Here is a 27,789-nt window from a genome sequence, read left to right as displayed (position 1 = left end):
AATTAAAAATACCACACCGTCAGTGTCAATGTAGTACTTGCCTGGTACCACTCTTCGAGAAACCTGCTCCAACGTTACGACTTTTATTTTTATTTTTCGTTTCAAACTGAGAGAATTCTGTGAGTTTTGTGATTAGAATCGGTACCAAAGTGTTAAGAAAAGTACTGAAAAGACGTGCGAGATGTGGCTAGTGAAGTGTTTTTGTGTTGTTCTGGTGTTGGTTAAGTGTTCGAATAGTGAGGATGATGGACATGGACATGACAGGCCGTTGTACACCAGTGGACAACGAAATAGTGGATATGGGTTTGTAGAATTTGTGTTTTTTATTTTTAATTTGTAATAGAATATTTTCAGAAATATGTTAAAGCTGAGATTGTTTCTTGTTTATTTAATAACTTTCACTTATAGAGTTTTTATTAATGTTATTATTGTATTTGTAGAATATTTATTTTGTCGCTTTAAAAATTAGATATCTAATTAATTGTTTTTTATAATTTTTGGTGTTTTCCTAAAATTATTTTTCGATATATGTATAGGGTGAACCAAATTCACATGACTTTTTATTGACTCTTCAAAAACAGTCAACACAAAAAATTGAAATTTAGTAGTTTTTAACGCCACCTCCAGAGAACCTTTTGAGAGACTTTTTTTCCGATGTTGACCCTCAAAAAATGTTTCTTCTTAAGCGTTAAAATACAGTGGGCGATAATAATTATAATAATCTAGTCGGCGAATATGTGGAGTTATGTCATTGTCATACACAAAACATCCCCCTTTAGAACTTTTTCTTTAATGGCCATAAGCGGGAGTAAAAGACCAACCGCCCGAACAAACACTAGAGGCGCCACCGGTCATCAAATGGTGTAAAAATTGCAAAAATTTAATCATCTAATTTTGACACAATTCAATTTTAATTCGATATTCATTGTTTTCAAACTATATTATTAGACTTTGTTATATTTTGTGAATGTATAAATGTTTTCTTAGTATAAAGTTGCATTATAGTAATTTTAATTATATTACTTACATATATTTAAGATTCAAATATTATGACATATATGTCAGTTGCCGTCTAAAATGTCATCTTGATAACAAAGAGTTAGTTATTGTCAAAAGTAGTTAAAATCATGTTAAAATATTAAAATTTACAAGTTATAATTAGATATTTTATATTATTTCAACAACAAACACATAATAGTACAGCGTAATGTTGATATGCAGGTCCAAAACAAAATGTGCCGTTATATTTTTCAGTTTTCGTTGTCAGCCGCGGAAGTTTCAGTGATTTTAGTGTTGTCGGATATTTTTATTTGTGAAATAGAAATATTGCGTTTGGATTGCAAAACTATAAGTGGAAGTTTTATTGAAATGTAAGTAAGCGTTTGTCCATTTTATATTTTACTTTTTTCATACCTACGACAAATATACATATATTGATATTTTATAATTCGTTTTATTTAAAAAATGTTAGAAAACAAGCTTGTAATCCTGTAATTGGCATAATTGTTATGTAATATATTCCATGTAAATGTAATATATTACTTTACAATTAAAAAAATGTAAATTTAAAAAATATATTGAAAATATATACAGGCATTAATTGAAATTTTTTGAGTGCGAACAAACACGAGAGGCGCTTTATTATTTACTGTCATTTCTTAACATGACAGACGAAGTTCTAAAGGGGGATGTTTTGTGGCTTCATTCAGAACCTCATAATTAGTGGAATAAATTAGTGGTTTCAATTAGGGTAGAAGTTTGTTCCTCTAATTTGAATGTGTGCATTCAGAACGTTAAAATTAGTGGTAGGAATTTACAATTAGTGGAAAAAGTTTTAACTTTTCTACTAATTATTCGTCTAAATATGCGAGGAATGTCATTTTGGATTTTGATTATCATTCGTCAAGAGAAAATGTGGTTAGAAATCGAAAGTTCATTGTTTTATAAGCTAAATATTCGGCTTTCTCTATGGATACAGCTGATTACCGCAAACTGTTGCTAGGATGTTCTATTAATTTTAATTGTGTTTTTTAGTCGTTGTGAATGATTGTAAACTTGTTGTAAACTAAAAAGTATAAAGTATAATTGAAACCACTAATTTAGTCTACTAATTGCGAGGTTCTGAATGAATCTTTAAACTTTAACTTTAAACTTTTTTTTTACTTGCCAGTAATGTCAATTACACTATAAATCATTTAAGAAATTGGTTTACATCAGGCTTTATATTTCAATTATTATAGGTAGATAAGAGATGGATCGAGTTCTTACACTGAAAATTTCACACCTCTACTTTTCAACCAATAACATGCTTTAATGTTGACTAGTTGCCATGGCAACTGAAAAAATTTCCGGAAATTTTTTCGAGGCGCCACGAAACTTTAGTGGAAATTTTTTGACAGTTGAAAAGGTAAACATAAGATCTACAATCATAATGTGAATGAACTACAATGTCTATATATTGAAATATTACCCATTTGAGTTTTAGCATTTGATGTAACTAAGGTTGGTAATATTTTTATTTAAGGAAATATGTTAGATATACCTACATATGAATTTCTTCGAAATTGCCATGTTCTAAAAAATATAGTTCTGCCGCCTTTATTTAACTAAAGCTGGTATTTTTCTATTTAACGAAATAAATATGATGGATATACACTTGATTTTGATTTTCGGGTGTTATCTGGTTTTATATTTTCAATTTCTTCTTTAATGACTTGTTGGTTTACTTTTCCAAATCGCGACATTTCGCTATACACTTCTTACTCTACGTACAGACGTTTTAAAACTAGTAATAGCTTAATGACAGAATCGCAAACAAAAATGACAAAACACATAATATGTCAAAAACATCAATACCTTGGCCAACTTAACAAATTGAAATTATTTTAAAATGTCATGTTGGATTAATATTTTTTTTTCAAATTTAGGTGTGAAATTTTCTTACCGAATACCACGCAAGCTTAAATTATTCCTGGAAATTGTCTTTCGGGCACGAATATTTTAGGAAAATTATCCCTCGTCTTCGACTCGGGATAATTTTCAAAATATTCGTGCCCTCAAAAAAATTTCCGAAAATAATTTCGGAAACAAGCTCTTGTGATATTATAAGTGAGAAAAACACTAGGGGGGGGGCATAATATAATCTAAGGGCGGCATTACTTGACGTCATTTGTAAAAGTGAAATCAATACATCTCAGCATCTACAATAAAGAGTACAAAATGCATTCGGAAGTATAAAATCTGTTCAAAGAAAAATAAATTTGTGCAATAGGGAGGGTGATAACCCTTTCGAGGCATGTAGATCATTAGAAACCAGTTTGTAGAAGTTAATTTACTTGTAATACCTGCGATTAATATTAGGTATTTCAAATTCACAATAAAAAAGTTAAAAATAGTATCTTTAAATCGCTGACCTGGATATTATTTAATGTTTGAATCTTTCAATTGACTTGATTTTTCTTATTCAGTGTTAATTAGCGCTGATCAATATTATTGCGATGAATATAATCAGATTAAATAATTTAAAAAGCCAGAGTCGGACTTGAAATTAATAAATGTTGTTAAGGTACACAAAACAAAAAAAAGTATAAGTGTGGCATATCATTGTACTTAGGCGACCGAGTTCTTTCAAAACCTGAAATAAAAAATGCAGGTCAGCCTCTGTATCTCCCAAATTATCAGCTAATTTGAAAATCTAGTAAAAATAATAGTAAAAAAATTGCAAATCTCGTTTTTTTATCTGAAAAAATAAAAAAGGGATGGGCCACTTTTGAGACGCACCCGGTATATGATATATATGTGGTTTATTTATTGGGCGCCATAATATATTCTGTAACGCATAAATAATTGCCATACACTACATTCATTACTTAGTGAATCATACACGTGATAATAAAAGAAATATTTTAATGTTGGCAACAACAATTTATTAATTCTATTGTAAATATAAGTCATATAAAACCGCAGATATTAATTACTTTATAATAATAGGACGCATTTAAAATTAAAACAATGTTTTATTCTGCAGCTAATACAATATTAGCTGGATTTATAATTAAGAACAAACGATCAATAACATTATGTATGTAGTTACCAAGACATCTCTAGATACTATAATAAATAACATTACCCAAGAAAAATTATAATTAATTAAACAATTGCAAGGAAACCAAGAAAAAACTTCTGAAGAATACCGGTGTGACTCTCTCCTGAAGATTCCTAACAATAAAGGATATTTCAAACAGTATCAAACCAGAACTGTCATGAAAGCTAACGGTACCTTAAGGTCCGTTTAGCCAAAGACGAAACCAAAAAGTTTTTAGAACGAAAATATAATGTCTTGACAGTCTTAACTATCAACAACATGTAAGTGCCCAAAAAGCTTATACTGAGAAAACGAAAAGCGTCTATTACGCTGGCGCTGTACTGTTCGGGTCGCTCTCAGGGGTCGGGTAAAAGCGGGTGTGTGGTCGAAGGAAATATATATTATATTTCAGAAATCTGCCTAAAGGATGATTCACAGTACACCGGACCGTGCCCGAGCCGGGCACGTTCCGTGAAGTAGACACCGAGCCACGTCCGATCCTTCTGCCTGTACATGCAACACCGAGTTGATAACGGGGTTCGTATTAAGGATGATTCACGGTACACCGTGACGGGCCGGAGCCGTGCGACGGTGAAGGCACGGCCAAACATTGTCAAATGTTATTTATATTTATACATTCATGCTAAGCCGAGCACAGTCCGAGCTTCGCCGGAACGCGTCCGTGCCCCGTCCAAGAAATGTCGGTGTACATTTTTCCTCGGATCCGCTACGTTCCGGCCCCGTTGCGGCAAACATAAATGAGCCGCCGTGGCTAAATACTTCGTTCGTCTACAGGCCTATAGCGACTGTTTTCTAGCAGTGTTGCCGCACCCAACTTTTAGCGCGTACCACATTATAAATTAAAAATGTACCACTTTGGTTTGGTTTGGAAAAAACAAAATACATCTGCAAATGACTTTAACCGGTTTGGTCGTTGTGAATTTCTTCATAAATTTCTACATAAAAAAACTTCCTGGAGAAAGACACAAATCGAGACGAAAAACATGAAATAGAAATTCAGAAAACTGTATATTTATATTATGTGTATACGTCATATTTTTACAAGGTGTGTACTATAGGCACAACTATGATACGAAGTATCACACATACATATGACTTATACATTGTATGTCTCATATACCGACGTCAGATTTCATCATTTTAATAATTATTTGTTACGTTACAAAAAACTCTTTAAAATCTTGAGTGTATACAACTAGTAAACACTGTATCACACAATTCTATCAATATAAACCTGCATGTATGTCATATGTATATGTTAGAACTAGATGAACACTTAGGTTCACTTTAACATATGTTGTTTCTCATGTTTCTCTCTTGTAGAAACGTAATTTCATTTGGACGTGCTATATGGGATTTCTCTGGAGGAACTAGAACTAAGGAATTAGTCGGGAACTATTGTGAACTAAAGACCTAGTTCAAGGAACTATTCCTCTGGAGGAACTAGAACTAAGGAACTAGTTCCTCCCAAGGAACTAGAATTCCCACCTCTAAAATGGACTCTTAAGAAAGATATATTAGCAATACAATAAATGTTTACAATGAGCAACATGGGAATAAAAGGAGGTTTTTATTCACAAGGGAAAATATTTTGCATAGAGTGAATAAATTTTTCACTGTTGAATAACTGCAACTCGTATACTTATAAATTGTGTAGTTTATGATTCTAGTTTTAGCAAAGCCTATTTAGTACCAGCTGGTCATATTTTGTATGTTTTTAAGCGTTCGCATGTCACCTAATTATTGTTATTATCTCGTTTTGTATCAATTGATGCCAGTAAGTGAAACGTTTGTAAATAAAAGTTTGTGAATTTCAGATTTTATCCCAACGACTTTTTTCTTCACAAAGATGTGGGTCCTGGCGGAAACTTCCACTCCCACGATCACCACCATCATGATTTCAGCCACCATAATCATGGACCTTTGAATTTCAATCATCGCTACTACAGCCAAGAGGACGCTTTTGAAGGCAATACAAACAGTGTAAGTATAGATACATAAATATATATTATCAAACAGCAAAATAAGAAATAATGCTGATACAGTTGATTTTTTAACCAAAGAAATATATTATTATGATTCAACAAGATAATGTTGATTAACTATACAAACAACCATTAGTTACTATTATTATTAAGTCCTAGTACAATGTCCTCTCAGATTTGTACTTTTTTCGGTTCAAAAGCTAAAAAAGGTTAGAAAACGCAATATAAAATAAACTAGAGAGAATATAGACATAGAAAAGCACACCAAGCTCTCAAATACACACACCGGAAAAATCTAGGGATATCATTTTATTAAAGTTAAAAATAAATGTTTTGAATAAACAACCACATATTTGTAGGCCGATTCTTTCTACTTCGATTGAAACGAAGTAGTCACACTAGTTATTTCCAAATTTGGGATATTTGCAGAAGTGTTTTTCCATTTTTTGTCAAATGTATAAAAAGCACCTAGCATCAATTGTTCGAATTTTACCTGTACTAGCTATGTTTTATGATAACTGGCCAGAATTCATTCAAATAACTCTGTTTAGTATTAAACGACATTATGGAGCGTAGACATCTTAACAGAGACGAAATGCTAAGGGCCATGGGTATGCTCGAAGCTGGAATGCGCCAAATCGATGTAGCTAGAGCATTAAATACAACGCAAAGTGTAATATCGCGATTAAGTACACGGTACCGTGAAAGTGGTGATGTTGCTGAAAGGCACACAGGGCGACATCGCATTACTACCCCTCAGCAAGATCATTTTTTACAATTAAATGCTCGACGCCGACCGACTCTTACAGCACCATAGCTTAGTTTAATTCTCCAGGAAACACATAATGTAACCGTTAGTCCTGACACTGTTGGCAATAGATTAAGAGAGGTTAACTTAAGAAGCAGACGCCCCTGGAGAGCTCAACCCTTAACGAGAGAAATCGAGAGGTACGATATTTGTGGGCTCAAGATCATGTTCAGTGATCGAATGAACAATGGGCAAATGTTCTTTTCACGGATGAGTCACGCTTTGGAATTCATCCAGATTCGAGAAGGCTTAGGGTATGGAGAGAACCGGGAAATCTTATTCGGTTGGATCATGTTCAGGAAGTGCACCCTTATCAAGGTGGAACAGTTATGGTCTGGGGAGGAGTTCAGTTAGGCCGAAAAACCGATCTTGTTTTTCTTGAAAGGTTTCTAACAGGAATCACATATCGTGATTTAATTCTTGAGCCTGTCGTGTTACCATATGCCATTGATTTTGGGAGAAACTTCATTCTCATGCATGACAATGCACGGCCTCATACAGCCAGAGTGGTAAGTGAGTTTATCAATGCTCATCAATTAATCTTACCCTGGCCGGCACAATCTCCTGACCTCAACCCCATCGAGCACGTATGGGACACGGTCCAAAGAAGAATTTTGAGAATGGGTATGCCTCGTGAAACTCGTAGGGATCTGGTTCGGGCCGTGAATGCAGCGTGGCAGGCTGTACATCAAGAAGAGATCGACAACCTGATCAGGAGCATGGAGAGACGTTGTAGGGCTGTAATGAACAGTAGAAGAGTAAAAATGGTTTTATCTTTTTTAATTCACAGTTTAGAATAAAAAAAATGTGTGTATTTTTTTGAGTTCAATAAAAATCAAGGTAAATTTGAAAAATTCGGTAAATTTCGCATTTTTATTTCCAATACGTCCTGTAAACTATTTGTTTATTTTAATTTTATTATATCAGAAATGCAAATAATAAAATTACTGACGATGGCTGCATAAAATTGTAATATCCCTAGACTTTTCCGGTGTGTGTATTTCGGGAAACAAAAATAAATTCATTATAAATATATAAACAGTTATTATTTACATCAGCAAAACTGACATTCTTAACAGCACTTAAGGGACATAAAGGGCCATTACTTTCCATTCAGAATATCCTAATAAGGTGGCGATGAGTTTTTTGCGGCTATTAAGCTATCTTGTACACTTCGCACTAAAAGATTATTCGCACTAAAAGATTATCACAATTCATTTAAACCAAAAACTCGTAATACAAAACTAAAATGTGAAAACGAATGACAATGGCAGGAAATAAGTAACTAAATGTAGAAACTTGACATTTTTTACAGCGGAGCTACCACCTGAATCCCCAGCGGGAAATTTAAATTCCAGTTAGTCAACCAGGCGCCGAATATGTCCATGGTTGGCAACAAGGAATTTAAAAATCGCGCCCTCGATTATTATATATTTTCTACATAACAGTAGGTATCTATATGACTAGACAAGCTCCTCGACTGTGAAGAGTACGGAGGGCTAAACCTCAACCGTGGAAGGGTCGTGTATACCCTCGTAGGAGGTAGATGTCCACTCCTTTGAGGATGAACATCTGTTGTGAGAGGATGGAAAATACCCTCTGTCCCCCCTACAACGAAAAGGAGAGTTATAACTCAATGGCGGCCCGTCAGGTGCGGCAACTGAGGCGCCGCCTCACCTCGAAATTCTATCTTTCAGTAGTACACAAATTTATTTCCAGCTAATCGTATATTTATATTATAGCAATATTAATATTGAATAATTTTATTAAAATATACCAAGCTTTTTACTTTTCGACCGGTCTAAACCAACCGATCGCGCCATATCGTTTCTGTTTTAACTGGACTACAATGCATCTTTTCGTTCTGCGTTCCTGAGGCGTAATTTTTGCCGCCTCTGCCGACCTCTTTTTATCAATGAACTAAAACGTCACACATTGAAATCAGTGGGTCGGGGAAGCGGAGGGAAAGCGTGAAATTAGCTGCTGCAGAGGCGACAGCCAAATCGCTTAAGTGCAACGCTGTTGCCAGATTCATGAAAAAAAAATCCATTCTTTACGAACTTGATTGTTCAAAAATAGTTCGTGCTTGATATGGCTGGATAATGCGGTATTATAATGCTCTTTGTAATTAAAATAAATAATAAAATTAATCTTTTAATTGATCTTCACGAAATACCCCATCAATAATTATGGAAATAATATCGTATATCGAAGAGAGTATAGAATAAATTTGAATAATACGAACTCTTGGCATCCACGCAATACTGGTCAAAATAATTAACTTTAGATATTTCGGGGAATTACTAAACGTCACGTCTGTTCGGTCGGTTTGTTTTATGCTTTTTGTGAGTAGCAAGTAGTGTGATCTAGCCGTAATTCAGAGTTTAGTGATTTATTTTGTAATAATCAGACTTTAAAATGAATCATGTACATGACATTGTGATGTCCCTTCTAGAAACCCCATTTTCCAGAAGACAGGAGGATGAAAAGCGAGAGGTCTTACAGGAAAACAGACCTACTCCCCAGATAACTATTATAACAAATGATAAAAAGGCAAATTAACAATCCCGATTACAAGTGTTAAGTCGAGCGGGATTTTTCTTGTCTAAAACGGATAAAATCTTACTTAAGAAATACAATGTTACAAGATAGACTTTCTGCTTTGTCTTTATTTTCAATTGAAAAGGAGCTGTTGGTTACCCCTAGTGAGAACGAAGTATACATAATATAAATATATATATAGGACGAATAAAACACAGACGAATAAACTTAACCTACAAGGAATAATTCTTATATAATTACATTTTTTAACTATATTTTACTTGTTTGTTTCCTATTTATGTCGTCGCGTCGCGCGTCGTAGAGCTTGATGTGACAAATTCCGTCTTACTAACCGAACGAAAACCTCAAATTAGAGCTGTTATATTACGATCATTAGATTAGTTAGCTAATACCTAATATATGTTTAAGTTATATTATTTATACTCTGAAGAAAAAAAATAAAGAAACAGTTCCAATGATGACTTTTTTAATAAGTTATGCTTACAAACTTATTATATCTGAGGAGCAAAAAAAATCTCTAGCTTATTGTTGCTTAGCTGCTTAAAAAAACAAAAAGAAAATAAACACATAAAAACAAAAAAAAGTTCTTATGACATTTTTAGTAGGTTAAACCTTCAAACATATTAATCTGAGGAACAAAAAATTAAACTTGTTGTTGCAGCTTAGGACCCCCGTCTTTTTGTTTTCGTCCGCGTTTACGTCGCCTCATCAGTTCTAATGGTCACGAGCCGCTACTGTTATAACTCTCCTTTTCGTTGTAGGGGGAGGGGGTATCCGGAAGAGTTATAACTCAAAAAATGGGAACACAATAGATCTCTAAGGTCGCGGTTGTTAAACACCCTTCCACACATTCTACATCTTTTTGGAATTGAAAAATATAAATGAGGCATACTAAGCATCTCTTTTGTATTTATTATTAAAATTTGTTTAAATACTTTTAATTTCTTTGTCTATAAATAAAAATAAATCGCATTGAATTGACATGACCAACAACAAGAAAAAATAAGACTGAGTTGATTTTTTTTAAAGAAAAGTAACATGAAAAGTAAAAGTAAGCATGAAGACTAAAATTCAATTGTTTTTCCAGATTCCTTTGGACTTTGCCAAAACACTAAACGAGTATAATGTTAGCGATCTGCTGTTGCATTATGTAGATAATCTACCAGAAGCCCAGCCACAGATTGCCAGTAAGTAGATTTTGTTTTGTTAAAAGTAATCTCTTCTCCACATCCGTACAGTTGATTTCTTTAATGTTGAAGACACCATAAGAGTTGATACGTTTTGACTGGGAATGTAAGACCGGTAAAACTTCATGTGTAGAAGGGGCTTAAGAAGCGTAATATGAGTAGTAGAAAGACCCAAGGAGAGTAGTTTTAGGGAAAAAAAATTTAACACCTTGCTCATGGGCCGAAAAATCAGTTTTCCCAAATGTCTGCCAAAATATGCAATTTACAAAAATTTGCTTCAAATAAAAAATGAAGCTTAGGTAATTACCTACCTATAAAAAGAGTCCTTATCATTTTATACGTAGAATTAGTAGTTTTCGAGATATTCCGCCTCGAAGATCTCTGAATTTTCTCTCCAAGTCTTAACGCTCCGCAGATATATTTCGTAACCGTATCATTGATTGACAGGACAAATTGTTTAATAAATTGGCTAAAATTTCATATTTTTTGATGATACAAAGTTCATTTAAAAGGTAGAATCAACAGTTATCACATTTTGGACCTTGTTTGAATTTTGTCATATCTTATGATAATAAAAAACCCGTTCAAACCATTCCTTGGCCCAAAAATTTTCAGATTTTTACAAACCCATCCATAGGTTTGTTCCACAACCCCGCTGAGAACCGTTCAGGAACGGTTCCGTTCATGCGCATAGGGCTGAAAATGTTCCAACCTTGGTGGGGATCGTTCTCGAACGATTCTCTTTGCGTTCCAACCAATTTTCTGAAAACGGTTATTAAAACGGTTTCGGAACCGTAATTTCGATACTTGCCAGTAAATGGGAATTGTTTGTACTGACATGCGCAGTTAGTAAATTTTATCAGCTGATTGACATTTGGGCCGGGGCGTTTGCTTGTTTGGTTTTGTGGATTTGTTTGGAGTTTAATGGGTTTTAGTGTTTAGAATTCTTTCTATACTTAGAAATTGTCTATTTAACTTAGCTAGGGTTTAACATTTTACAGGGTTTCGCACTTTACATAAAAAAAAACGAATAGTAAACCAAGTGAAACTTACCAAAATTATGGTTTGTGTCCATTATTTATTAATGTAGGTAGTAATTTACCACTTTTTGCAGTTTCCACTGTTCTATACAATTAATAAGAATATCTGTGAAGAATATTATTAAGGTTTGTTTTGTTTACATCTTACATCAAACCAAAAGTAAGGTTATTTTAACCGGTGTTTTGACAAGACAGATTAAAAACGGTTCCGAAACTGTTCCAACCGATTGTCAATCTAGAATCGTTCAAAAACAGTGCCGAGTTAACGCATGCGGATAAGACTAGTTCCAATGATTTCAGAACGGTTCCAGAACCGTTCTAAAACTTGGGGTTGGAACAAGCCTCATATTTTCACTGCTATAGCTTATTTGTCAAGATTCTTTTAACAGTTGTTCTTAGTCTTTTTAAGTAACTCAGTAAGTTTTTGAAGTATTTGTTTAGAGGCATTTTAATAAAAAAAAACAACTATTTGCGAGTGGCTTTTTCCGCTTTTTGGGATTTCCTGAAAGTGTCATAAACAAAAGAAAATTGCATGATAACTGCATAGTAACAAACATCAATGAGAAGTTGGAAATCAATGATAAAGAGTTCAAAATTACCTGTAATATCAGAGTATATTGTTCTTGTCCATTTTCCCTGATATAATGGACTACCTTGACCATTTGGTACGAAATATCAGCATCCAAGGATGATCTAGGGGCTATGGAACGTGACTAAAATTGTGTATGACAATGCTTGGTGATATCTGGCACCCCCACAAAAAAAACTTTACTCGACTAATAATATTTTTAAAGAATAAGGTTTGAAAGTTGTGGGTATAATAAAGCAAGTAAAAATATATACAAATCATGTTTTTATCTACAAAAAATCTTACAAAAATATCCCATATATGTTACATCATTATAACAATATAATGGCAATAAATCAATAATCAACAAAAGTCTTTCTAGTTCTACAAAAAGTGTCTTTTTTAAGAAACAATAAAAAAGGAATCTACATTCTAAATCAAGAAACTAGAAACTAAATATGAGAAGTTTAACAATACTATATCTATTTAATATAAAGCCAAAACAGAATTTATCAAAATCACAAGACTAAAAAAAACGGCGTCACAGTGGTCTTTGAAGGGACAATTTATGTTGAACCTTGTCAAGATTGTGCTGATTTTTGTCTAAATTAAAAATGATATAACAAAAAAATAGACAAATTTTTACGTTAATTTTAAAGTTTATAAAGGCTACTGTGACACTGTTTCTTTTAGTTTTTTTTTCGTTTCTTATCTGTTTATTTTATTTTCATTATCACTTGAGAAATAAACAAAAATATAAAAAATCTATCTATAGTTACAAAGGTATTATAAAAAGATCAGCTAAAAATTTCACTCTCATCACTAACTAATATTATGAGAAGTATTTAACAATACAGGTATGTTAAATACTTCTCATAATATTAGTACAATAAAAAGTATATTACAATAAAAAGACTAAAATTTCCAGCTAATTTTTTTTGTTGAAACTTTTTTATCGATATATACAAGTCTCTATTTAATAATATAAACTTAAAAAAAGTAATTTGATTTTATTTTATGACATTTTTGAGACGATTCAAACACGACTAGTCTCAGAATACGTCAGTTTGACCGCAAACAATTGCACTATTTTATATCTAAAATACTAGAAACTAAATAAATCAAAAATCTTCGAAATACATAGATTTTTTAAAAGTACGGCATTTGATATTATACGTTAGCAGTTTATGGTGATGTACGACAACAAAAATACAGTGTGATCAAAAATATGCATGATCAAGTAGATTCAACTACGGCAGTTAAGCAAATTCTAAAATTATCATCACATTGTCATGATATACCGTATAGTCGAAAAAATATAGGCGTCAAGTTTCTTTTCTATCTTCTAAGCCAATAACTCTGATGTCGTTCGTTTTTATCGATCGTACGGTATTAATAATTATACAGGGTGTATACCTAAAGAATTGCAATTATTTTAACGGGTTATTGATTGTAAGTGAAAATAAATTAAAAGCAACAGAGTTATTTAATATTAGAAATGCCGGGTGGCGTCTCAAAAGTGGCTCATCCCCTATAACTTTTTTAATTTTTCAGATAAAAAAACGAAATTTGGTATGTAAGCATGTGACACAAATTAGGATTGATTGACGTATTCAATTGTTTTCGGTCTCTTCCTGTTTCACCGGAAATGACTACAACTTTTGATTTTTAAATGGCGCCCTCGGTAGTTATTACTTTATTCGATAGAAAATAATACTGTGCATGACATATCATATGTCAATTTTTGACATTTTCGCATATGGTTTATTTGAAATTATAACTTGCCGTTCGTAACGAAAATTTGACTCGAAATACTAAGTGTGTATCAAATTATTGGTAAAATAATGCTTTTTTCAAATATGCTAATGAGCCATCCTCATTCCATTTGAAAAAATTGACATATGATTAAAAATACGATTTAGGCATCTTTTAACAGGCCAGGACAAGACACTAAAAACATTAGACGATCCAATCTATTTTTCCAAGACTTCTTGATTAAGAATTAGTGTTTTTAACATAGGCACTATAGATCAAAAGTTGACATATGATATGTCATTCTGTTCAGAATGTCATTTTCTATCGAATAAAGTAAAAAAATACCGTGGGTGCGATTTAAAAATCAACAGTTGTAGTCATTTCCGGTGAAACAGGAAGTGACCAAAAACAATTGAATACGGCAATCAATCCTAATTTATATCATATACTAACATACCAAATATCGTTTTTTTATCTGAAAGAATAAAAAAGTTATAGGGGGTGAGCAACTTTTGAGACGCACCCGGTATAAAAGAAATGAAAACCGCATAAACTCTCTTGAGAACCACCGGCACTTAGTTTATTCGACGCCCTGTGTTGCCAGATGGACAAGAAAATATTATAATTAATTTGTAAAAACAAATTGCAAAATTCTACACTGAATGTGATCCATTTGTGGGTCCATTTCAAACCAAATTTAATATTCACACGAAATAAATTTTATTTGATTATATTTAATGAAAATATCTCGGAAAATAGTGTCCCCGGATTGTCTTTACAAGAGGATAAACTCTTTTATTATTTTCTTTTTGAGTTTGCCAACTGCTACTCAAAAAGTTAATAATAAAATAGATTTTCCTCTTGTAAAGACAATCTGGGGACATACTGTATAAAAAATCAAAATTTATCGCCACTTTATAATTTTATTGGTCTATTTTATATTAAATATTGTTGTTATAAAATAAATAACATTTTAAAGAAAAACTGTGATAAATTCGAGTTTGAAATAAATTTTATTTAAATAAAAAATACTACTAGCTTGAATTTTTAAAAGCTTACTTTGCAGTTTTCTCTGATTCATACATTTGATTTATATTTTTTTACCCCCCAATAACAATCTATTTTCTTTCTTTATATCGCATGAATTCAACATCACCATAAACCTGCTATTGTAAAAACTCACCTAACAAAGAATCAATAAAGCATTTTTCTCATTAGACCAAACAATTCTCTCCACAATGCAAAATAAAAACTTCTATCTGCATCATAACAAAATCTCTTACCAACAAACTGAACTCAAGTTCTTATTTTTTACAACAAAACCCAAAAACTAACTTTCCGGCTCGTCAGTCTCAAACGCAGCCATCAAATTCCTCCGACATTTCACGTTCCCCTCGTATATAATCAAATAAAACGTACTATCCTTCACATCTTTACCACAATCGTAAGCCAAATGCAACTTACACGGCCTCTGCCACTTCGTCTCACCCTGTAACTTCTTCAAACTCGGCCTGTGAAACTCCACGTGACCCTCGCACGTCAAATATTTGACAGTCACTTCCGGTCCCTCTAATTCCGGTTCCTCTTCGACCACGTCCGTATCGCCATCTTTCGGCGAGAGCTTGCGACGCTTTCGAGGTGAGTCTTCTAGTGGGCGGGAGATGGCGTTGTTGTTGTTTGTGTTTGAGGGTGTTTTTTTGGTGTCTGCGTCGATGTTGTTGTTTTCGTTGTTGTCGAAGTTGAGTTTGTTGATGCCTCGGCGTGAGGAGGGGGGTGGGGGATCGCGATTGGTGCTCGTGGAGGGTTTTGGTTGTTTTTTGGGGGTGTTGGGGAGGGAAATACGGGGTGGGCTTAGGAAGGCTGAACGTAAGGTTCTCCTTAGAGGCCTGGAAAAGAAAAATCATACTCGATAAAACTATAGTCAAACTTTAAATTATATTCTTCAGTATACTTCAGACAGAACACTTTGTTAATCTACCGATAGAGTCATTGTAAAGGCGAGATCTAGATTTTAACGTGTAAAGCTTGATTTTCATGTATCCGTTATCCGACGATACGATATTAATTTTATTGGTTGAATTTAAAAACTTCGAATGGTTAGAAAATTACGCAGTTTTTAAATTTATTGCATTTTCATGCCTCCGTTCATCGGATATACGATTTGCTTATGGTTGGTGTCATTTTATATGTTCACGTTATCTACGTAACGTGTCCAGGATGGTATAGTATTAATAACCAAATTTTAATACTATCTGGTTGCCATGTGCTCTATATCAAGGCTATAGTTTGCCGGCCCAACAAGAGGATCACTGAGAGTGACAGTTGTGTCTGTCATTTTAATTCACAAGCAAATTGTATTTTGACAGACTTAAGTAGTAGTAAGACACCTTATTTGTGACTGTAATGGCGGATTCTCACGACTGGCGTACTTGACAAACATTTGATATTGGAATATACTTGCCATGTCGTGAGAACGGGTTCCTTGGTCACTTGTCGCGTCCCCACTCTCTGTCGGTAAATATAGCCCGAGAAACGATTAATCGTACACTTGCCAAACATTGGCCAGCCTGGGCCAGCCTTGTTTACACTGGCCGAGGCGCAAAAAAACGACTACGCAAATAATGTTACTGTTATAGCGTATGTCCGATTTATTTCCGGATCGTAGTGTTTTTCGAGTTAATTGCGGATAATTTAAAACGGTAAAACAATAATAGATTATGTAATATCAAATTTACATTAATAACTTCAATATTGGCGACATACCTAAATCGTTTTCACAGCAATAAATGGAGTGGACAAATGAAGACTACACGGGAAAAACTAGATATGTCACATTTTCATAGAAATTAAGATAGCGATACAACTTTATAAACAAATGTTAACGTCATTCGAAAAAAGAAAGCAATAATACGCTTAGTCCCAGAGATATTACAGCTTGGTTATTTTGCCGTACAAAGGAAAAATCAGAGTAGTCCACGCGTAAATGGCAAAAACTAGAGATGTACTTATGCATGGGCGACAAGCATGCATCTTGTAATTAGTACTATATTATTAAAACAAGGGATATTACAGAAAATAAACGTCGAAAATCAAAACACAATAAATTTATTCCGCTCGAAACTTGCCGAAACTTACAATAAACAACAATAATCTCGACTGACCGAAAAACATAGATGAATCAACAAATCTCTCAAAACATCATCTGACACGATCGATAGAAAAATATTATCCTTATGTAACGATCTTAAAGGTATACACATACGTAATTAATTTATGTACGTATATACGGAATATTTTTTCGTTATCAATATGGTTATAAATTTATGTATTGTAATAAAACCTACTTAAATATAAATTTTCAACAAAAAAATAATAGTTTAGATTTAGGTTTTATACAACCTTTATTTAATTGAACATCTCTGGTTTTCCCCTGTATTGTTTTGCATTTTGACTATTTTTTTAGATTATCTATTTAGATTTTTTATTTCAATATTTCAGAATATGGCGATAATTCACAATATTAATAATTCAGAATTGGTAGTAATATAAATATTTTTTCTAATTATTCAACCGAAAATAACATATTTCTTTAAAAACACTAAATTGCATTTTTCTCGGCTCCAATTAAAATGGACAAAAGTGGGTTTTCCCGTGTAGTCTTCAAATGATGTTGTTTTGGAATTTATGGATTTATACGAGAATGAGCCCTTCATATGGATGGCCAAACATAAAGAACATAGAAATCGTATTGCAGTGTACAGTAAAAGAACTTAAAAAGAAAAAAGAATCACTAGCAACGACAATTTCGGGACGACCAGTATCCATCGATGCGATTATACTGTTTACTTGCCAAGGATTGTAGGGGTACTTGGCAAATACGCAAATATTGGCGTACTTGCCAATGTAGTACAAAGTGGGGACTGGTGGGGATACTTGCCAAGTATGCAAATATTGGCGTACTTGCCAAGTAGACCAGTCGTGAGAATCCGCCTTAAGCGTGTGGGATAACAGAAAATACAAAATCAAATAAGTAGAAAATAAACGCACTGGTGTTTACCAAAAATAACTTTTTATTTTGAATGTATTAAAATGTATTGCCGAATTATTTAATAACTTTTCGCATGTTTCTTTTCTTTAATTGATATCGTTTATTTTTAATCTTATTCATTTTCCTTCTTTTCCGCGCAAGTTAAATTTTGAAACATGGGCTCTTTGGGAATAGTACTCAGTTCCTTACCTCGATACAGTAACTACATGGGTATCCCTAAATCCAATCCTATTCACGGGTTTGGCCCCAGATAAAATATGTTTTATAGGGTTGATTTTGGTTTTGATGAAGGAAGCTACGTTTTTTTGTCCCCTAACAGTTTGCCCGAACCAATCAAGCACCACATCTTCAGACAGGTAGTACTTCAGGAGATTCTTGGAGGCTTCAATGAGTTCCATGAAGAAGTCCAGTAAATTTTGAGCGGCAACATAGTCTTCTGTCGTTTTGATTCTATTCATTATTATACAGGAATGGTTCTGGAATAAAAATAATACAATCAAATCTTTATATCTCTAATATTTAGACTTAATTTTTTGATTCGAATATACCGGTTGTTTCAAATTTGAAACTCACCATTGGGATTTCGAAAACGGTAATAAATACAGGGTGGCACTCAAATTGGGACAAAGTTGCTTATCAATGAACACAAGGATTAACGGTATAAGTAAATGGACTTATCTTTGTCATTTCCAGAAATAATATGGCAAAATTAATATTTTACATACTCAGATGTTTCTTATAAAAACTAAAACGATGTACTTAAACAGCCGTTAAACGGAAAACCTAACTAAAATGCCGTTAATAGATATTGTGACGTCGTTCATGTCGGCGGAAGGTAATGCCTGGTCTTAAGCATTCTGCAAGAGCACCTGTGGGTCAGTGGCTGAGGCTATCGCTTCGTAAGCGAATGGTCCGTGGTTTAAATCTCACGCCGACCAAGACTTTTATTTATATTTTTTTGCTTATAGCGTGATCTTATTGCATTGGTTTCACTCTTTTTAGTTGGATTGGTTTAGTTATTTGGCGGGTTGGTTAGCGTGGTTATTTGGAGGGTGTTAATTCATTGGTTAGTTGGTTATTTGGTGGGGTTGGTTGATTTTTACTAATTTATATTTGTTTTTTATATTTTTTATCAGTGTCCAGGTTAGTTGCATTGGTTAAGTTGGTTATTTGGTGGGGTGGATAGCGTTGGTTAGTCCAGGGGGGTGACAGTGAAATAGGAAAATTGGAAACAGTCATTAGTGTCAATCCTGTCATCTCCTGACGACAAGTATGGCCGCCTAGACAAGGACAGCAATGTTTCTGTCTAACTATTGTCTAACTTCACAGTTTAGAATTGACAGATTTCAGAGACAACTTCAGATTTGTTCTAGAACAAATTTCGACGCCATTTTAATTCTCTCCGGTTAGTTTTGTTTTGTAAATTCAATTTGATATTTCGGCAGAAATTTATAAATATAAAGGTAGTAAAGCATATAAAATATATTATTACATGAACAATCCTGGAGAAAAAGACGTTTCTGCAGTACTAGGTATGTCCCATGTATATTAAAAATAGGTAGTAAATAAACACTATTTCTGTATTTTTTAGATGCAAGAAAATTTTGTTATGTTTATGATCGGCGATTTTTTTGAAAATGGAAACAATTTACAGCAAGGTAAGATCATTTTTAACTATAGCCAACATTAGTTATCTCCAGTATGTGCGATTTATTGTCAATAATGCACAGTAAATCTGACTGATACAATCTGAATGTTATCTGACTAAAAGTCTCTTTTTGCTTCTTTTTGATTTACAAACCAGGTCTCTTTGGGAATAATGGACGTTTTTTTTAAACAGTATATTTATATTTTATACCTTGATATTTTTACATTGTTAATTTTAGTATAAAAAAATTTGTTTTTCTGTTTTCAGATTTTTGTATAAGGCTCCCGTTTTCATGTCTTCCCCCGTTTTCTATCCTTGATGGCTGTGAATACGCGTATTTATTTATAAATTACTGTAAGTCATGCTTATACCTTACCAATTTACGTTAAAATTGCATATAATTAAGTAATTGCTGTAGAAATCATTCAATTCTTTATTTTTTTATATTTATTTAGTCCCGTTGTCTCATATTTCAAATAAATATGTTTGAATAAAATTTTGTTTTGTTTTATTTATGATAAGAAAGAGTACAAAATACATTTAAACTGAAAGAGGGCCCGCCATTGAATAACCGGAAACGGAAATAAAAATGAAGCCATCATGTCAACCTGTCAATTGGAAAATTAGTTCTCCAGACGACAACGAAGGCTTTCGGTGGCGTATCGTGTTTCCACGATTTAACACAGAGTTGACACTTCTTTCTAGTTAATTATTTTATGGGTTAGTCCTTATAAAATTCCTATATTTCATAAAGCCGTCAAGTGCGTCACATCAACGACGTCATATTAACGGCATTTTAGTAAGCTAAAATTTAACGGCAGTTTAAGTACAGCCAAACTAAAATTTGATTTTTCAGTTAGTAATTAGGTAGTTTTTCACTTGTTCGTACCATCCCTAAGGACAGTGTCTCAGAGTAAGTGGTACCAAACGGCAATTCTATTAATTGAGTTTGACAAGCAGTCATATTCGCCACTTTAACCCACCATCCAACCATATACAGGGTGGTCCGAACTGCATTCCGGAAACTTCGGCAGTATATTCTGCAGTTAAAAATAAGTAAAAAAGTTCGTATAAATGTATGTCCTAAAATGCTTAGTTTCGGAGATACAGGGTGTAGAAGTTTCAATTTTATTTCGATTTTTTTCAAATAATTTCTGAAGTAACGTCAATATTTGGATGAAAATTGGTGTCTGGGAGTTTTTTAACATGAGAAATTTTATGAAAATTGCTGTGTAAGTAGTTTTTGACATGATAAAGATATATATGACTATTTCCATTTTAAATATCTTGAGAACGGTTGCTCGTAGCGATTTTTACCAAGACATATTTTTTACGTAAAAAACCACAGAAATGTATATTTTTTCACCCAGTAATTTACGAACCTTTTTACTTATTTTCATCTGCAGAATATGCTGCCGAAGTTTCCGGAATACAGTTCGGACCACCCTGTATATCTCAACTTTCTTTATTCAATATGATTAACATATTTTTTTCGATTTTTTTTCAGATAGATTCGCTGATGATGGTGCCGAGGAAAGCAATGTTGAAAGAAGTAAGTACTTAACTGATTTTATAAAAAAATAATATGCATATTAAAATTAAGTGCAAGTATTGTAAGGTTGGCAAATCTGGACCAAAAAAAACATACTTTCTGTACAAGATTTTTACAATAATAGATACTTTTATTTTATGTAGCTTCCACTCAACTAGCAAGACCTGCCAAATGTATGCCAGAGTTAAAAACGGTAAAAATAATAAAATCCAACGACTCAAATATCTTCTACGTTCCTGAATGTACCAGGATCGAAAGATGTGGAGGATGTTGTTCGCATGTGCTGCTTTCCTGTCAACCAGTAGAAACAGAGACAGTATCACTATCTGTAAGTATCATGGCTCTAATATCTTCAGTTTAGTATTTTTATAGTAGAAAAGTATTATTGTTAATTCTTAAAAGTATATGAATATATTTCAATATATTTTTTTAAACTAGGTACTCCTATATTAGTTGACAACCTCTTCAACTGTATTAAAACAAATATTTTTTTTTCAAAAAACAGCCAAAAAATTATCTTATTTTAAATAATAGAAGCTAACTCTTCTGACAAATAATAGAAATAGAAAATCAGTATTGTAGTAAACACAAAAATACTAAGTTGTCTAGTTTTTAGATACGTCTATGAATTAGCTAATTATAATATAAAATATGCCCACATGCTGTACAGGGTGGGTCAAATTCGACGCTTTTAAATGGAAACAACCTTTTCTATAGGAGATAGACAAAAACTAATATCGGTGTCTGGAGCTCAATTTTTGTCAAAAACATGATGGTGAAAACCGCATATCGATATCTGTTACCGTTTCGGAGTTACGGGGTGTTTTTCAAAAATATGCATTTTAACAAATCGCTGTAACTTCTTTGCTATGGGAAATTTTGTATTTCTATGAAAACATTTCCAAAGCACCTATTTACGTAGAATTTAATGGTTTAAGTATATTTTTTTTAAAATTAATAATTTAAGAATTATCAACAGAAAATTTGATTTTTTATATGGGACACCCTGTATATTTTTAATTAGCTGAATAGAATTTAAAATTACCTTTCCAAAAATATAGCACACTTGATATTTTGTTATAATCCCCTTCGAAATACAGATTTTTAAAAGTTCGCCACTTTTAACTAGTAGGCTTTGGACCCCTCATTGATGATATGCCCTTAATGGAACTCGAAAACATATTTTTCCAGCAAGACGACGCACCGCCTCTGAACGCTGAAGTTATCAGCAAATTTCTGCAGCCAATTTCAAGAATAATTGAATAGCTGACCAAGAACCCAGTCGTTGGCCGTCGAGGCCGCCTGACTTAGTGCCCATGGATCTAATCCTATGGATATATTTGCGGAAGAATAAAGGTTCCTTATTCTTCTGTATAATCTAGACAAGAATTAGAAATACTTAGCAGTTATGAGAGGGTATCTTTCACCCCCACTGAGTTAATGAATTCCGCAAGAAATGTTCAAAAACTGCCCCGTCTTTCCATAACAGAAGACGGTCGATATGTCGAACACCTGTAGCAAAATCTCATGTCTTGGTTTGCTATTTATTGTTATTGTTATGAGATATAGTTTAAATGTGTTGATGTTGGTTAAATATATTTTAAATTGTTATAAAATTCTGCATCTCTCATAGCAAATATTATTTTCGTTTAAACTGATGCTCACAGCTAGAATTTTTTTGCATTACAGCCGGTGCCGTTCAAAGCCTACTTATTTAAAGCGGGCGAATTTTTATATACTCTATATCTCGAAGAGGAATCGAGCAAAATATCAAGTGTGTTATATTTTTGGAAAGGTAATTTTAAATTCTTTCAATAAATTAAAAATATACAGGGTGTCCCATATAAAAATCAATTTTCTGTTGATAACTCTTCAATTATTAATTTAAAAAAAATTATACTTAAACAATTAAATTCTACGTAAAAAGGTGCTTTGGAAATGTTTTCATAGAAATACAAAATTTTCCATAGCAAAAAAGTTACAGCGATTTGTTAAAAATGCACATTTTTGAAAAACACCCCGTAACTCCGAAACGGTAACAGATATTGATGTGCGGTTTTCACCATCATGTTTCTGATGAAAATTGAGCTCCAGACACCTATATTAGTTTTTGTCTATCTCCTATAGAAAAGGGTGTTTCCATTTAAAAGCGTCGAATTTGACCCACCCTGTATATTAATTATATTAAATTCTTCTTTTAAGGTAATGAAAACAGAATACACAGGAAACAACAAGCTAAAATATGTAGGAAAGGAGTTAGTTTTAGTCGAAAAACACACAAAATGCAGATGCAACTGTAAAGTTAAAGCTGAGGTAAGTTAGTAAATAAAACAAGATATAAAAAAAAACAGGAAGCGTCATATTACGCCAAAAAGCTTCTTTCCAAAAACCTTTCATTCACTCTAAAGTCCATTTTCCCTATTCCTATTCATTTATAGCTAAAAAAATATTAGGAACACTGAAAATAAAAACAGAGTTGTTTTAAATATTTCTTTAAAACATGAAAACTCTGTTTTAAATGTACTTTTGACATTTTTGTTTAAAAAAATAGTATTTAAGTTTCAATCTAGAGTTCCATGGCTGTGTTAAAAACACTAATTCTTAATCAAGCAGCCTTGGAAAAATAGATTTGATCGTCTAATGTTTTTAGTGTCTTGTTCTGGCCGGTTAAGATGTCCAAATCGTATTTTTAATCATATCTCAATTTTTTAAAATAGAACGAGTGTGGTTTATTATCATATTTGGAAAAAGCATTTTTTACGAATAATTTGATACCAACCACTTGGTATTTGGAGTCAAACTGTCATTATGAACCGCATGTTACAATTACCAATAAACCATATGCGAAAATGTCAAAAGTTGACATATATTATGTTATGTCATTCTATTCAGAGTGTCATTTTCTATCAAATAAAGTAGAAATATAATAAGGGTGCTATTTAAAAATCAAAAGTTGTCGTCAATTCCGGTGAAACAGGAAGTGACCGAAAACAATTGAATACGTCAATCAATCCTAATTTATGTCATATACTAACATACCAAATCTCGTTATGTTGTCTGAAAAAATAAATAAAAAAGGTACAATAGAGGTGAGCCACTTTTGAAAAACACCCAGTGTAGTTTAAAACCAAGGATACTATAGAGATAAGGATAGTTCCTGCACTGTCAATTTTTTACGTCATCTACTGACCGAGTTGAAGTTGGCGCTGAAGATTTTAGACAGTGACAGTTATTTTTGCATTTGACGGACGAGCGCACAGTGCGTTGGAAGATAAATTTGTGTACTGATAAGAATAAATGGTAGACATTCCAATTGATACAAAAATGCATGAATATTCTTTGTATTTCGATACATTTTTATCAACCAAATTTTGTCGTTTTCTGCTCAGCAAGGCAGAGATCATACGAAAACAAAATATTTACAAGTGCTTATACATTTTATTAGAAAGCCAAATTATGTTGAAAATTGCCAAAGGTATGTACTTTTCTACTGTACGTATATTATTTGTTAAAATCCTTCGTGCCTTTGTTCTGCAGATATCAAACTTTCACTTTTTTTTCAAATATCGATATATTGAATGATGTAGATCTTTTGAGTTACCAATAGTTACCAACACAGGTAGTCACAGTCTCAGGGAGTTCAAGCTTAACAGGTGAATGCCCAAAAAGATTCATTTCAATCGGATAGTATAAAAACAAAACAACTCCATCAAAAGGCACTGAGTTTAAAAAATTGTCTTAGATACTTACTATATATGAATTTACAATTACCGAGTGTTAAAATTAAAATATCTATCTTATCTATTATTTTCAAAATAAAATATATTTTTTTAAAATAAATTATAGAGGGTGTCACAAGATTACAAATTAATTAAAAAAAAACTGCTAAAGAGTTTTTTGATATCATAATTTTATGTATTTAGCAATAGTTTACAATACGGTTTTTGTGTGTCATGTACGAATAATATCATAGTTTTATTATCTTGTATTTATTTATTAATCTTGAGATTTTGTCCCGCTAGAATAACCATCCGCCGCACTGTGGAGCGCTGGTCAGCGCGTGACGTAGCATTCCACGGCGACTACGACAGCGGCGATTTGACACGATCGAACAGTCCTTTAGAATATATACAGTCCTTGGTTTAAAACAGAGTTTAAAACAAGTGTTTCTAAACAAGTTTTAAACATTATCCGGACTTTGGAGCTAAAATCGTGTTTAAAACATAAAAAACACATGTTCTGTTAAAAAATATGTATTTTTTTCAACGTTTCATTTGGCAGGATTGCAACAGCTACCAAGAATACATCGAGCCAGAATGCCGATGTTCCTGCAAGAACATAGATGAAGAAAAGAAATGCTACAAGAGAGACTCCAGGAAGCTGTGGAACCCTGAATTATGCGCCTGTCAATGCAGAGACGTCACGCCGTGTTCTACAGGGTTCCTGTATGACTACAACGAATGTAGATGCGTACAAAGTCAAGTCAAGAGGAGATATGTCATAAACGAAAACCGCAAAGAACAACCTGATCCTATATAAACATAGTCATTTATTATTTTCTAAAAAATAAAAAGATAAATGATCCATCACAAAGAAACTATAAAACGAGATACATTATATCATACTATCAACAAAAAAAGAGCGTAAGAGTAGCCTTTTAAATCACGAAAGATGTAAAAACGGTTGAAAATAAACTTTTGACTTTCCTAAACAAAACAGTCAACCTTTTGACAAATTTTTATGTCAAATTTTATAGGGGTCTGACAGGTTAGCAAATTTTAATCGATAATCATTTAAAAAGCTATCATGACGCAGTTTTTTTTTCGATAATTGGGCATATAAGATATACAGGGTGGTCTGAATTGTATTCGGGAAACTTCGAGATCATATTCTACAGATAAAAATAAAACTTCTACACCCTGTATTTCCGAAACGACGCATTTTAGAACATACATTTAGACGAACGTTTTTTACTTAGTTTTATCCGCAGAATATGCTTCCAGAATACAATTAGAACCACCCTGTATATAATGTGAAATTTGACATAACCAATATTTATTGTGATATATATTTATAAATTTATATAAAAATACTTACTGATATTAAGAGAAACTATATTTTTATATATTACTAGACTTCATAGCTTTTTGTATATAATATATTATTTTATTGTTTTATCAACAAACATTGATATTTTCATAACATACAATTAGGTATATTTTATTTTTAATATTATGTAGCTAGAATTAGTATAGCTATTTGTGTATATTGTTTCCCCTTATCAATAAACATAAATATTTTAATAAGAAATAGTATTACTCATTGTTTTATTACCCCTGGTCAATATTAAATGTTTATTTATTATTAACTCGATATAATTTAAAATATTTATTAATTTGTATCAAACAAGACTATAATAACATACTTTATTCATAATTAGTTATAATATAATTTATAAACAAAACAATCCAGTTCAAAAGATGCCTTTTTTCTGTCATATTTTTCTGAGACACCCTGTATGCTAATTGTGACTTACTTATATCGACATAAAAATGGATAAAAGCAGGAAAAAAACTTGCCTTTCCGTTTTTTTTAAATCTTACTAGATAATCTTTAGAATTTTCAATCATTTAATTTTTTCGTAGATATTCTTTTTAAAATTGACAATGTTCTTAAATTACAGAGTTTATACATTAGTACACTTTATTTTTAGGTGAATGTCTATTAAAAACAAAGAAATATACATCAAAAATACTTTAAAAACTTGGTAACTATGTAATGAGCCTGTCGATGCATTAACTACAAATTTCTGATATACCTACTCTTCGAAATACTATTCAATTATCAATGAACATAGATGTATACTCTTTGATTTCAGTATGTATAATTAGCATATGTTAACACATATTATCACTGACAAATTTTAACATCTTCACAAACTATATGCAGTAAAAAACAATCATGACCAACAATGACGTTAGCCCGTATATTATAGAAAATATCCAGAAAAACATGAAAATATAGCAAAGAAATTAATTCTATACATACCTGTTATTGTTTCTCACCGTCCTGAACACTCAAACTCTATTATTCTCAACAAATATATTACAAAATATTAACAAACCTTACGTGTTTGTAGGTTAGAAAACTGTTGTTTATATTTGCCTTTTTTCTCTAGCAACGGACATTACTATGTTTTAAACTAAACAGTGTCACTATGCTTAATTAATATCTTTAGCTTAATTTCAGTATTTCAGACCTAAATCTAGTGAAAGTTAAAGAGAAAGCCAATATCAATACCGATTTAAAGGGACTCACCTTTGGCACAACAATTATGTAAAGAAACAACGATTTCTCGAACTAAATTCACTGCTATTTCTTTGTTCTCCACTGCCTTTACCATTTCAACGTTATGAACTGCTTGATTTGTTAGGTTTTAATTGTTTGGTTAATAATAAATTAGTTAGAAACTAAAAAGAAGTCATTTAACCCTGAAAACATGTCGCTTTTTCTCAAAATGGCGCTGTGAGC

At 32.5% G+C, this 27,789-nt stretch overlaps 3 protein-coding genes across 4 annotated transcripts in view; 1 reads left to right on the top strand and 2 right to left on the bottom strand.

The window, feature by feature from the left end:
- The window catches only part of LOC115890385, a 44,852-nt gene extending 42,284 nt beyond the window's left edge, over positions 1-2,568 (bottom strand). Inside the window, exon 1 of the mRNA XM_030910604.1 lies at positions 2,547-2,568. The gene's annotated coding sequence lies outside the window, so the exon portion shown is untranslated. The remainder of the gene's footprint in view (positions 1-2,546) is intronic.
- Positions 2-26,570, top strand: LOC115890386 (vascular endothelial growth factor A-like). Its single transcript, XM_030910605.1, has 7 exons — positions 2-303; positions 5,923-6,088; positions 10,548-10,647; positions 21,214-21,258; positions 21,402-21,586; positions 23,461-23,571; positions 25,540-26,570. The coding sequence occupies exons 1-7, from the start codon at positions 182-184 to the stop codon at positions 25,795-25,797; spliced, it is 987 nt and encodes a 328-aa protein (XP_030766465.1). The 5' UTR covers positions 2-181; the 3' UTR covers positions 25,798-26,570.
- Positions 14,968-27,789, bottom strand: LOC115890387. Of its 2 annotated transcripts, none has more exons than XM_030910607.1 (3): positions 27,577-27,789; positions 18,248-18,534; positions 14,968-15,896 (listed from the first exon to the last, which is right to left on the bottom strand). In XM_030910607.1, exons 2-3 carry the CDS (start codon positions 18,514-18,516, stop codon positions 15,341-15,343), a joined length of 825 nt encoding a protein of 274 aa, XP_030766467.1. In that variant the 5' UTR covers positions 18,517-18,534; positions 27,577-27,789; the 3' UTR covers positions 14,968-15,340. The 2 variants fall into 2 exon arrangements, with proteins under 2 accessions (XP_030766467.1, XP_030766468.1); XM_030910608.1 differs by lacking the exon at positions 27,577-27,789 and adding an exon at positions 27,307-27,489.

This window comes from Sitophilus oryzae, unplaced genomic scaffold (genome assembly GCF_002938485.1).
Source record: "Sitophilus oryzae breed Bouriz unplaced genomic scaffold, Soryzae_2.0 scaffold_863_pilon_pilon, whole genome shotgun sequence".
Classification (NCBI taxonomy): domain Eukaryota; kingdom Metazoa; phylum Arthropoda; class Insecta; order Coleoptera; family Curculionidae; genus Sitophilus; species Sitophilus oryzae.
The sequence above is the reverse complement of the archived record's forward strand: the minus strand, read 5'-3'. Positions and strand labels throughout refer to the sequence as shown.

Excerpts from the sequence above, each read along its gene's own strand:
- LOC115890386 (XM_030910605.1), top strand. The coding sequence starts at position 182 with ATGTGGCTAGTGAAGTGTTTTTGTGTTGTTCTGGTGTTGGTTAAGTGT. Across the intron at positions 304-5,922 it reads CAACGAAATAGTGGATATGG|ATTTTATCCCAACGACTTTT; the intron begins GTTTGTAGAATT and ends TGTGAATTTCAG. Across the intron at positions 6,089-10,547 it reads TTGAAGGCAATACAAACAGT|ATTCCTTTGGACTTTGCCAA; the intron begins GTAAGTATAGAT and ends TTGTTTTTCCAG.
- LOC115890387 (XM_030910607.1), bottom strand. The coding sequence starts at position 18,516 with ATGAATAGAATCAAAACGACAGAAGACTATGTTGCCGCTCAAAATTTA. Across the intron at positions 15,897-18,247 it reads CATGTAGTTACTGTATCGAG|GCCTCTAAGGAGAACCTTAC; the intron begins GTAAGGAACTGA and ends TTTCTTTTCCAG.